This window comes from Etheostoma spectabile, unplaced genomic scaffold (assembly GCF_008692095.1).
Source record: "Etheostoma spectabile isolate EspeVRDwgs_2016 unplaced genomic scaffold, UIUC_Espe_1.0 scaffold437, whole genome shotgun sequence".
Taxonomy (NCBI): Eukaryota; Metazoa; Chordata; class Actinopteri; order Perciformes; family Percidae; genus Etheostoma; species Etheostoma spectabile.
In genome coordinates, this window is record NW_022605609.1 from 136,310 (window position 1) to 149,845 (window position 13,536).

The 13,536-nt window shown below is 45.1% G+C and overlaps 1 protein-coding gene across 1 annotated transcript in view; it reads right to left on the bottom strand.

Annotated features, from left to right (window-relative positions):
• The window catches only part of LOC116686684 (collagen alpha-1(XIV) chain-like), a gene marked incomplete at its 3' end in the record, with an annotated part of 145,102 nt that overhangs the window by 127,940 nt on the left and 3,626 nt on the right, over positions 1 to 13,536 (bottom strand). The window contains 2 exon segments of the mRNA XM_032511720.1: positions 457 to 573; positions 11,336 to 11,447. Of these exon segments, the coding sequence (XP_032367611.1) occupies positions 457 to 573; positions 11,336 to 11,417 (199 nt within the window).

A 13,536-nucleotide genomic window follows, 5' to 3' on the forward strand; every position in this document is an offset into this window, starting at 1 on the left:
GATAGGGATGAAGAGAGAGAGAGAACGAGAGAGAGAACGGGGAAGAGAGAGAGAGAGGAGAGAGAGAGAGGAGAGAGAGGAGAGAGAGAGAGAGAGCGGGAGAGAGCGGGATGAATAGAGAGAGAGAGAGAGACAGGAGAGAGAAGAGGGAGAGGGAGAGAGGGTAGAGAGAGAGAGAGAGAGAGAGGGGAGAGTGAGAGAGAGAGATGGAGGCGAGAGAGAGAGAGAGAGAGAGGGAGGAGAAGAGAGAGCCGAGAAAGATGAAGAGAGATAGAGAAAGCATCTGAGACTGAACAGACCATGTGGCGCGAAAAAAAAAAAAAAAAAAAAAATTCACATCATTCACATCAGATTGATGTGCATTTCATTCTACCAACTGGCGACCCAATAAAAACGGTTCCGCGACCCATTTTGGGTCCCGAAACATTGTTCTAAAAGGTCGGTGGGGGGTCTTACCGGGCCGGGTGGTGTAGACCACTCTGTAGCTGTCAAACGGTCCCTTCGGCTCCTTCCAGGACACGTGCAGCTCGGTGGGGCTCAGGACTTTGGCACGAAACCTCCGTGGCGTTGGAACTGAGAGAGAAGACACAAAGTCAACAACCTCCCGCGGTGAGTACCAGCGTCGGACACGGGGACTACGTTCACATGCACGCCTATATTCCACTTTTACTCCGACTTTGATGCGGGTCACGTGAACCACCTTTTCCGTTTGGATGTTCCGACTGAGGCCTTTTTCCGAATGAAGCGTTTTCCGACTAACACGTGGGATTTGTCCGGTGTTCTTCTGGTTTTAGAAGCAGTCCTTGGACCCGTGTCCAGCGCGTTCAGAACCTGCGTCTCAGAGGTTTTACTGCAGTTTAACGGTTTACAGCCTCTTGCGCTCCGTGCGTTGCTATGGTTTCTCTACTAGGGCTGCACGACGTGAGGAAAATGGCAAATTGCGATTATTCTTTCCTGATGTTGCGATTGCGCTATGATTCGTGAGATTAGAGGAAAATATTTTTTCGGTTATCATTCTTATTGAAACAAATAAAAATGTACCATTAGTCATGTAGTGTGATTTCTGAAGAATCTGTACCAAACAAAGAGGTTTTCCTTTGGCCTGTAGGATCGGATCTGTAGGCCCGGGACGACTCTGCAGACCCACAATACTCCACTCAGAACGGTTAGACGCATCGGTTGCCTTTAACAAAGACTGCGCAATAATAGTAATAATAGTATTCAATGGTTTAAATCACATGTTAAACTCAAGGCCAGCGGGCCAAATCCGGCCCCCTTACAGACTTTTCATCCAGCCCGCGTATCAATTTTGGGTTTTTCAACACATTGTGGCCCGCCTTGTTGGGCACTAAACCAAAAAGACGGAAAAGTGTTTTTCCAAACTGCACTTACGCAAAACTCAAAAGCAAAATTTGGCAGATTTACCGACTTTGACTTTGCGTTTGCAGGCTTGTGAAACAGGTTGTTGTAAATCTGGGACTTTTTCAAGAACCTGGTGTAAGGAATAAAAGAGGGACGCTGCGTTCGCCGTCGCTGGAAAACTGCTGTTCTGCATGACTGCTGTTCTGCATGACTGCTGTTCTGCATGACTGACTGCTGTTCTGCATGACTGACTGCTGTTCTGCATGACTGCTGTTCTGCATGACTGACTGCTGTTCTGCATGACTGCTGTTCTGCATGACTGCCGTTCTGCATGACTGACTGCTGTTCTGCATGACTGACTGCTGTTCTGCATGACTGCTGTTCTGCATGACTGCTGTTCTGCATGACTGCTGTTCTGCATGACTGCTGTTCTGCATGACTGACTGCTGTTCTGCATGACTGCTGTTCTGCATGACTGCTGTTCTGCTGACTGACTGCTTTTTGCTGACTGCTGTTCTGCATGACTGACGTGCTGTTCTCAGGCTTACTGACTGCTGTTCTCATGACTGACTGCTGTTCTCTGCATGACTGGCTGTTTCTGCATGACTGGCTGTTCTTGGACTGTTTCTGCATGACTGCTGTTCTGCTGACTGACGTGCTGTTCTGCATGACTGACTGCTGTTCTGCATGACTGACTGCTGTTCTGCATGACTGACTGCTGTTCTGCATGACTGCTGTTCTGCATGACTGCTGTTCTGCATGACTGACTGCTGTTCTGCATGACTGACTGCTGTTCTGCATGACTGACTGCTGTTCTGCATGACTGACTGCTGTTTTGCATGACTGCTGTTCTGCATGACTGCTGTTCTGCATGACTGACTGCTGTTCTGCATGACTGACTGCTGTTCTGCATGACTGCTGTTCTGCATGACTGACTGCTGTTCTGCATGACTGACTGCTGTTCTGCATGACTGACCGTGCTGTTGTGCCTGACTGTTCTGATGACTGCTGTCTGCATGACTGACTGCTGTTCTGCATGACTGACGCTGTTGCATGACTGACTGCTGTTTGCATGACTGCTGTTCTGCTGAGCTGGCGTTTTCCATGACTGACTGCTGTTCTGCATGACTGCTGCTGTTCTGCATGACTGACTGCTGCTGCTGTTTTGCATGACTGCTTGTTCTGCATGACTGGGGTGTTCTGCATGACTGACTGCTGTTCTCATGACTGACTGCTGTTCCTTAGGACTGCGTTCTGCATGACTGACTGCTTTGCTGTTTGCTTGACTGCTGTTCTGCATGACTGCTGTGTTGCATGACGCTGCTGTTCTCGCATGACTGACTGCTGTTCTGCATGACTGCTGTTCTGCATGACTTGACTGCTGTTCTGCATGACTGACTGCTGTTTTGCATGACTGCTGTTCTGCATGACTGCTGTTCTGCATGACTGACTGCTGTTCTGGCATGCACTGACTGCTGTTCTGCATGACTGACTGCTGTTTTGCATGACTGCTGTTCTCATTGCATGACTGCTGTTCTGCATGACTGACTGCTGTTCTGCATGACTGACTGCTGATTCTGCATGACTGCTGTTCTGCATGACTGACTGCTGTTCTTGCTGACTGCATTGCTGTTTTGCATAACTGCTGTTCTGCATGACTGCTGTTCGTGCATTGATGCTGCGCATGACTGCTGTTCTGCATGACTGCTGTTCGCGCATGACTGACTGCTGTTCTGCATGACTGCCTGCTGTTTTGCATGAGCTGCTGTTCTGCATGGACTGCTGTTCTGCATGACTGCCTGCTGTTTCTGCATGACTGACTGCTGTTCTGCATGACTTGCTGTTTCTGCATGGACTGATGCTGTTCTGCATGACTGACTGCTGTTTTGCATGACTGCTGCTGTTCTGCATCGACTGCTGTTCTGCACATGACTGCCTGCTGTGACTGCATTTGACTGACTGCTGTTCTGCATGACTGACTGTCTGCATGCCTGACTGCTGTTCGCATGACTGACTCCTGCTGTTCTCATGACTGACTGCTGTTATTGCCATGACTGCTGTTCTGCATGACTCTGCTGTTCTGCATGACTGACTGCTGTTCTGCATGAATGGCGCTGTTCTGCATATGACTGCTGTACTCTGTTTTGCATGACTGCTGTTCTGCATGACTGCTGCTGTTCTGCATGACTGAGCTGTTCTGCATGGCTGGCTGCTTATGACTGTACTGCTGTTTTGCATGACTGCTGTTCTGCATGACTGCTGTTCTGCATGACTGACTGCTGTTCTGCATGACTGCCTGTAAACGGGAATATTAGCGGAATATTCACTACATTCAAAGCTAAGAGGAATATTGTCTTTTTTCAGAAGCGCAAAAACAATGGAATAATATGTGCATGTAAACGTAATCACTGTGAATATTGATACATTTATGAATGAATGAATAAAAAAATCCATGTCATGCACGACCACACCACAAATATCTTTATGCTAATTGGGAAAAAAACTGTCGCCATGAGTGCGTATTAGTGGATTAACATGTAACAATGGATGGAGTTCAATCTGCTTCAGTCAAACGGTGGATAATGAAAAGAGCAAATTTTACAGAAACTTCTTTGGTTTATAATTTCCAAACAGCAGTGTAGTGTTTTTATTTTCATCACCACATGATTAATAACACAACAGTTTGTGTCAAACTGCTGCTGCTGCTAAATAGCCACAAACGGCATCAGTGCTCGGGCTGTTTTTTTACACAATCTGCTCTCCTTCTGCGCGGCTGTTCGTCCGCTGAAGCCCGAACTGGGGCTGAGCTGCGGTTTTGGTTTTTATGATTGAACTCCCTCCAGAGCGAAGGCGGCGTGGAGCCGGTCGCTCCACCCGCCTTGTTACCATTTCTTAAACAGTTAGGAAGGGGAAACAATAAGGAAGGATAAGTTGTATCTCATCCAAGCGGGAGGATACACATCACAAAGATTAGCTTGCACAGATGTCACATTAAAAAGCAAAGTCCCATCCTCCTCCTCCTCGCACTCATCCTCCTCTTCCTCATCTACTGATCATCTTCCCCTATCGCTGGGCTCGCCTCGGCGGGGATACGACCGGTCTTCTTCTGTGTTCCACTTACTGGCGGCATCAAAGCGACGCCCCAGCCTCTCATCCTGATTAGTTGTTGGCCCTGTCAGCTGCCTCAAGGCCTACCCCCCCCCACCCCCACCCCCCCCTTCCTCTCTGTACCCTTCGCTTATATTCATTTTCTCAAGCTTACGTTCTCCATCTCCTCATCTGTCCTTCCGTCTTTTCCCTCTCTATCTGATCCCTGCCCTGTCCTGATCTCATCGGATCTCATTTTCTTTTCTTTTCGCACCTCTGTGCTTTGAAATCATCGTCGGGGGGGGGGGGGGGGGGGGGTAAGGAGAGGATGAGAAAAGGGGAGTGAATGCGACTTCCTTTTAACTGCAAGGAGAAAAAGAACAAAGTGCACCAAAGAGGGAAAGGACACTGGAATAGCATCTGTTTACTATTCCTCCCCTGTCCTCCGCAGGAGAGTTGAGACGCACAACCCAGAGGGACTAGGTCCACTGAGCTGTACGGTGTCCGGATACTTTACAATGGCCGCGCCCGGTGTGTAAACCCGTCGGAAACAGCAACAACACAGTGTTAGTGGAACTGGTTTGATCATATCTCACTGAGCTTCTACGCAGTGTTGTTGTTGTTGTGTTCTCCAACACCTTCTCACTCCCATGCCATTAAAAAGTGACACGTGGTCCGGTGCCTTTGCCGTTTGTTATTGACGCGAAAAGTCTCCTTTAGAGTCATATTTAGACGCGCTTGGTCCGGATTCTTGACGTCACAAAATGTACGTTTCGGTGACACATGGACAAGAATGGGTCCTTTGTGACTAATCCCCCCCCCCCCCCTCCCCCCACCACATGGATGTTTAGTCTTTCATACTACTCGCTACTGTTGTCTCTCTTAATACTACATCTTCTTATAGTGCTCTGCCTTGTGTGTTCAATACTAGTTTATAGCAACTTTTTTTTAATTTCCCAGATTGCTCAGGTGCCGCCATAAATTACGCCAGATGTTCCTCAATTTGGCACGATGTCCGTCCCCTTCCTCTATGAGTTGGTGTTCTAACATGGAGAATTTATGAGGACTTGGGTTACCTGGTCCTCAGATCTCTGCAGGGTAAATCCAGACAGCTAGCTAGACTATCTGTCCTAGACTATCTGTCCAATCTGAGGACTATGGTTACCTGGTCCTCAGGTCTCTGCAGGGTAAATCCAGACAGCTAGCTAGACTATCTGTCCAATCTGAGGACTATGGTTACCTGGTCCTCAGGTCTCTGCAGGGTAAATCCGGACAGCTAGCTAGACTATCTGTCCAATCTGAGGACTATGGTTACCTGGTCCTCAGGTCTCTGCAGGGTAAATCCAGACAGCTAGCTAGACTATCTGTCCAATCTGAGGTTTCTGTTGCACGACTAAAATAACTTCTGAACGTACACATGTTCAACCAAAACAAGTTCCTTTCCGAGGCTATTTTGTAGCGGCACCATTGCTCCGTCCGGCGCTTATCACCACAGAAGATAATGAGAAATCCCAATAAATCAGAGCATGTTTGTATCCCATCCCAGAATGCTGTGTGGACTGGCCAGACCTTCCTCCGCAGCGCTGTGGAGGAAGGTCTGGCAATACGAGACTAGTTCCATACCGACACAAGAAGGTTGATTTCGCCGTTGGTATCCGACGCTGAGAGCCACTGACCAAGCGGCGGTTTTTAAAGGAGCTGGGAGTGAGAACGGGTTGTGTTTCCACATTAAGACGCAGGTTAAAACACTGGAGTAAGGCCATTGTAAAAGCACTGCAACGCCAAAAAAAAAAAAAAAAACATTTCATTGTCACAACCATAACACCCCATCATCTTCACACCGGCAGAGCCAAATACCAGACGATAACTTGTGTATCTAGAAGCAACACATTCCCCGAATCTTTGGTTAACTATGAAAAGAAAAAAAAGGGAGAGGGAAAAAAAAAAGAAAAAGAAAAAAAAAAAGCCATGGGCTGGAAAATAAAATATGAAACCCACAAACTGGTTCCTGTGTTTGTGTGCTCATTATGAGGTGAGCCATCTGCCGCCGCCGACTTCTTTAAATACCTCCGCTGTGATTGACGCCTGGCGCAGCGCTGAAGCTCCGGTGCACGATAAGCACGAGGCTTAAAGAGATGGTTCACCCAGAATTTAAAAAACAAAACAAACCGACTGAGATCATTTTCTCAATCTTTTGGAAGGAATTTGTGTTGCTGTGTGTCTGTTTTGTTGGGACAAAATTAAGACATGTTGTCTCTCAATGACAGAGTAACAAAACACCATAATGTTGAAAAACAACTAAATTATACACATTTATTATATTTTGCTTATGGTGTCTTGTCTTTATTTGACTCAAGGTTGTAAATGAGGGTCGGCACTCAAGGATTGAGTATAAATAAAAGGTTGAATGAATGACTGAATGAATGAATGAATGAACTGGGGATGTAACACTGTATGGTGAATAGACTAAAAATGGATATAAATTACACACACTTCTGAGATCAGATTTTATTTGATTGACTTCAAACGTCACTACACCTTCTCAGTTTATTTATCTCAGGAAATTTTTTTTGATTTATTTAGTTATCATGATGTGGGATTTGTTTTAAAACAATTGTCAACTTTATTTAGGATCAAATTTAATTTCTGTTGCAAAGAGAACACATCTGTCGTTTTGCACAGTTTACAGAAAAACATTACAACAACATTTGTCTGCAGCTAATACTGTTTTTATCTTAAATTCGTATCGTGACTTCGGTGTATCGTTACATCTAACGTTAACAGATTAGCGTAGTTTTCAATGTGTCGCCCGAGGTAGACAGATTTGTTGCGAGCGGCACAAATTCGAAGAGAAGGTGGCGTTTATCTTTAGCTTTTCTGAACCGATATATCCACTTCACTCCCAGCAGCTGTCTGAAACAACACAGGATTTAGTGGAGCTGATAAACCAAAACACCTCTGCAGCGTTGTGGGGTGAACCGCCTCTTTATGCACATCTTTATCGGCAGAGAAACTACTCGTGTAGGTATGCAAAGAAACTTGAGTTCAGCACAGGAAGGATGATCCTGATTTCACATGGAGGGAATGTGAAGCCGGCGCATTCAACAGCAGGCAAATATATATTTATACACAAACACACACATAAGGAATACTGTACCAATTATCTCACCAACCTGGGGACGAGAACGAGGGCTCGCATGGATTTTCGGCTCAGGGTTTAGCTCTCTGTCTCGGATACAAAAGGACATTCTCTCATCTGGAGAGAGCTGCTCGAATCCCGAATGACTTGAGAAGCAGATTTGTGCACGTAATGTGGTTGCAATGTGTGGACTGTGTGCGTTGTGTGTACCTGTGTGAGTGCAGCCACGTGTGCGCATGAATTATGTACGTTTATCCGCAACTGGAGGCAACGGTTTTTGGGTGCATGCACATAAAAAAAAGAAAAAGAAAAGAAATCTGTGTGGCTTTGGTGGTGTTTTTCTGACGCCTCTTAAGAAAACCCGCCGGTTCCTTTGCAGCAGCATACACACACACACACACACACACACACACACACACAAAGCCATGGATCTTCTCTCTAAGATTGTATTCTCACACAGAGACAAGTATTGCATGCTGAGCAAACAGGCTGGAGAGACAAAAGGCCTCTCCTGTAGAGATGAGAACTTAATTCTCATCTATTTTTCATGGACAATCGTGTGCACACTGCTGAGTGTCGTCCGCTGCCGAGGTTTCCCGTCACACACGCTGGGCAGCAAAATTTAAAAATACAAAGTTGTGGGTCATTTCAAATCATTGGTGAGAGGAATAGAAGGATTGTTATTATTAGGTGAAGAGACATTTTCTGCACTGAGCACAGAAAACTGTAAAACTCTTGTTTGAGAGTAGGAAGCTTTGAAAGGATGAAAAGTTTTCCCCAACTGAAAGTCACTTTTATCTTGCAAGTGTCTCCAAGAACCGTGTTGTTGTCGTCAAGAGCACTCGCTCAAATTTGCTAAACAGTATTACGACATTGATGAGAACTTTTATGTCTAGAGGTGCAAAGATCAGTCAACTCAGATAAGTTACACACATCCCTGCACTCTGTTGTCAAAGGTTTGTGTTCATAGATCAACATGAAGTCTCTTTTATCAGCTTTTCATATTTTATTTGCCGTTTTGCTGAAAAACTCCTCCACCCATCTGACTCTCCTCAGACTAACAGCGGGCTGCAGACAGCGGAGGAGTACATCAGTGGAAGCGCTCCAAGCTGATCGTAACTCCTCCGCTTCTCCCGGGTCACCGCTGTAGCCGAGGCTGACGCACAATGGCCTCTGGACTGAGGAATGTCGTGGTTGCTTTCAGTTTAAACCCTGCACAGAAGCACGCAAGGGTCTCTGTGACCAACGTACTGTACAGACTACGGTCTGACACATCTACAGACCCTCTAATGTTAAAGACAGGATCTTGCAGGGTCACAAATTGCAAGACTACAAATAAAGTCTGGACTTTGGTCCGGACCAAAGGGGAAGTCTTTCTGGACTCAGCCCATACTTTGTGTTATGAGTACAAACCTTATGAAGTGAAATTATGAAACATTGAAAATGGCGATAAAAAAAAAAAGGAAATGTCGATAAAACGCCAAAAAATGGCAACAAAAACGTTTTTGAAGATTTTTTAGGACCATTTTAAGAGCTTTATGAATGAAATGTAAGACCTATATCACGACAAAAGTACAACAAATTGCAAACACACAAAAGTACCTGCAAAGTTAATAAAATGGAATAAAAGCGACACGGAGTAGCAGGCAAAAGAAAGAACTGCAACACAACAGAATAAAAACAAAAAAATCATTTCAGTGAGCATAAGAGGTAACGTCACATGGATGAAGGGTAATAAAGACCTGTTTAAAATTATTTAACCCTCATGTTGTCCTCGGGTCAAATTTGACCCATTTTCAGTTGTTTTCATCACATAAAAATAGGCCTTTGAAATAAGCTGAAAATCTCAACATTAGAAATATCAAATAACTAACATCCAAAAAAAAACGTCCACAACATTGAAAAAGTGACAAAAATGTCAGAAAAGCGATGAGTTTTTTTTAATGGTTGACGGGAAGACAACACAAGGGTTAAGACCCAGAACATGCTGACTTCTGCCCTAGAATAAAAATTAGATTCAGACCTTTGAGTAATACGTTTGAGAAACGCTGACATAAACCATCTTTGGGAAAATAGTTATTTGGCGTGTGCCTTGATTTGTTTAGTCTGACCCAATGCATCGACCTCAGTTCTGCGGACATTGGCTGTACAGCAGCTGAGTTGTGCCCTGCTGTCAGCCAATCAAAACAGAGCACCGGTATCACTACGTAGCAGACTCGTGGTAACGTTTGCATGCAGACCTTTGAAACCCGTTTCCACTCTGGTATTACGGCGCGACACCGTGTCAGCCCATCTCCCGACTTTATGGCTAAGCACCCTGTCGGCAGACGTTGGCGCTCCAGCGCAGGGCTGGACGGGTTCAGCCTTGTTTGGTTTTAAGCTCGACCCTGCCAACATGCTGTGAAAGTTGGCGGATGCTAAATGAGTTTGGGTGCAGCAAAGTACCTAACTGTGCTCAAAGCAAAACATCACTCCCCAGTGTGTTCCCTTTTTCAGCCACACATTCTTTTACAAGACGTAACACCCAACACAAGATTTAAAATGGACTCAAAACCTTACCTTAAAATCCATGAGTTCTTTTTTAAAACCACAAATCACACTCAGCATTCACAACTAATTTAAGATCATCATGTGCATTCAAAGAGAAAAGGTCCACTTGATAAGAAGGAGTGTGTAGGATTGTTAATGATAATAACAGGGTTAAGACTTGTCTCTCTTTGTTAATAAGTGAGGTTATGCGTTCAAATCGAATGAGTTAAATAATGTGAAAGACGATGTCAGCATACGGATTGAGAACAGCAATAAAAAGGAAAATAATAAGTACATGAAGAGCTCCCGTCTTACAGACTGAGGCGTAAAACACAAAATGCTGTGAAGTTAGATGGATTTGAGCAATAAGGACGTTCATCAACAAACTCCTTTAGCAAAGTTGAAAATATATATACACACCCACATTTAGCGCAAATTTCATGTTCATTTCAAGAATAAAATTGGGGACTAGAGGAGATTTCACATCTGTAACTCGAGATACACAAAGCTGTCATTAAAGTGCCCCTTGAACACTTCCCCAAATGAATAAATAAATAAGCTGCACACAAGAGCGGGTTAATTACAGAGGTGGCAGACTGTGTCGCAGCAGACAGTAAAACCTGATTCCTCGTTAGGATTTTGGCAGCAGGGCTTCTCCCTTTGAGACAGGAACGTGAGGGTAATCGCACATTAAAAAGGATTTTAAAAAACAACAACAACATCTTAATAAAAACAAATACTTTTAAATAAAGGTCAAATGCCTTTGGAGCACAGCTGCACATCTAAATTGCCCCAAAGTGAAGCTGTTGAATAAAACTCTGAATCCACACTGAGGTCTACCAGGTCAGCAATGAGCTTCCAACGTTCATCATTATGCTGAAAGCAGACACGTGTCACATGATTTCTAGCCCAGTTCGGCCCCGCTGTGGAAACAACCAAGTCATCTGTAAATAAGGAGACTTAGCTGTTCATAGCCCCGGCTGGCCCTTTGCATTGGCCTGTAATGAGAACTCCAGTTATCCTTGTTTAGGGATCAGCTAGCCCAGTGTTAAGCTCTGTATGGAGCCACTATGGAAAGCTCTGGCGAACCCTGTAGGTTACCATTAGTAAACCTCCAGGCTGGCCCTGCTGGCCTCGTTTGTCCCACGTAGCTGCGTGGTAAACCCTCGTGGACTCTGTTGGCTCCTGAGTGGAAAGCGTAGTAGCGGAGGTACTTACCTTGACCCCGTGCTGGCTGAGGGAACAGGGACACGAGGACGAAGCCCAGCACGCAGAGGCTCAGTCTGACTGAGAACTGCATAATGGACGCAGCAGAGACAGGAGGACACACCTGAAGGAAAGAGGAGGGGACAGGAAGAGACAGGTGAGTAACAGGAATTTATTAAATATAGACACACTTGGATCACCAGAGCTGTGGTGAACAGGGACTTTCAGAAAACCTCCTTCAGCCACAATGCACCATCTATTAAAGGCAGTGCATTATGGGACACACTTCCAACTATAAGGGAGCGTCCCACTTTAACCTCCTCTAAAGAGCCAGGTGCAGCTGTGGCTTAGAGCTAACCAAACATGTAACCACCGCTAACACCGCTAATCCATTTTTAACTTTTACGAATGAATTGTCCTGTTTTTGTTTTTTCTTTTGTTTTTGTTTCTTCTTGTCTTTATATACTAAATGTTACTATCCTGTGTCTTTTTTACTGTAACTCCAACCTGCCTATTGGACTGCAGATGGAAATCAGCCCTCGGGCTACAACCTGCCACATTTACGTGTCCTGTTGCACTTGTTCATCAATGTGCATTGTCCTGAGTGAATAAAGAAATAAAAAACAACAACAACAATAAAAGCCAATGTATGCTTCAGCGTTAAATTGCATGTGGAGGCTCCACAGAAGCATGAATCCTGCTTAAGGAACAGGAGACGAGGAAAGGAGAGTTAGGAGGGAAGGGGACAGGAGGTGAAGGAAGGAGAAAGGTAGGTGAAAGGATGTAGAAGGAAAGAGCAAGTTAACTGAGGAAGGAGGGATCAGGAAGGAGAGAGTAAGGAGGGGACATGAGAGGACAGAGGGACAAGAGATAGAGAGACAGAGGCAGGAGGGACGGAGGAGCAGGGAGGACAAAGAGGAAGAGGAGAAAAGAGAGTGCACTGATTTCCATTCCAAAAAAATAACGCCAAATATCTATTTGGATCCATATCTATAATCATTCTGCAGCGATGAGTCCGTGCACGAGGCGGCTGCCTGTGGCAGCGAGTCAGTAGAGCAGAGGAAGGGAAGATAAGGGCGTCGGTAGCCGAGCCGGTTACTAACGGGATGGGTTACTAACGGGATGGGTTACTAACGGGATGGGTTACTAACGGGATGGGTTACTAACGGGATGGGTTACTAACGGGATGGGTTACTAACGGGATGGGTTACTAACGGGATGGGTTACTAACGGGATGGGTTACTAACGGGATGGGTTACTAACGGGATGGGTTACTAACGGGATGGGTTACTAACGGGATGGGTTACTAACGGGATGGGTTACTAACGGGATGGGTTACTAACGGGATGGGTTACTAACGGGATGGGTTACTAACGGGATGGGTTACTAACGGGATGGGTTACTAACGGGATGGTTACAGGGATGGGTTACTAACGGGATGGGTTACTAACGGGAGGGTTACTAACGGATCGGTTACTAACAGGGATGGTACTAAAGGGATGGGTTACTAAAGGGGGGTATAACGGATGGGTTACTAACGGGATGGGTTACTAACGGGATGGGTTACTAACGGGATGGGTTACTAACGGGATGGGTTACTAACGGGATGGGTTACTAACGGGATGGGTTACTAACGGGATGGGTTACTAACGGGATCGGTTACTAACGGGATGGGTTACTAACGGGATCGGTTACTAACGGGATGGGTTACTAACGGGATCGGTTACTAACGGGATCGGTTACTAACGGGATCGGTAAGGAACGATACGTTAACGCCGGACTCAGCTTAAACAAATAGCCGTTACATGGCGTGTAAGGAAGTAACAAGTGGACCAACTTTAAAAGGGACGTTTCTTTTTCAAATGAGTACTGTGTGGTGGATCCGACCACCGGGAGGGATTAACCCTTGTGTTGTCTTACCGGAAATCAACACTTTTGTTGACTTTAGTAACTTTAGATTTACAGGTATTTTTGGAATTTATGGTCAATACACCTAATTTATAGGAAATTATGTTTGAGTTAGAAAATCAGAAATTAGAAATTATTTAGAATATAATTCAAGGAATTGATGTGGAATCTGGCAATTTTTATTCAATACAATTTTTTATTTTTTTTAAATGCTATAAAATTGAATAAGACACCCCAAAATTTATGAAAGTACAGATTTGGCAAAGAGCGTCGGGTAGAGTCAATTATGTTATTTTGGGTAATTA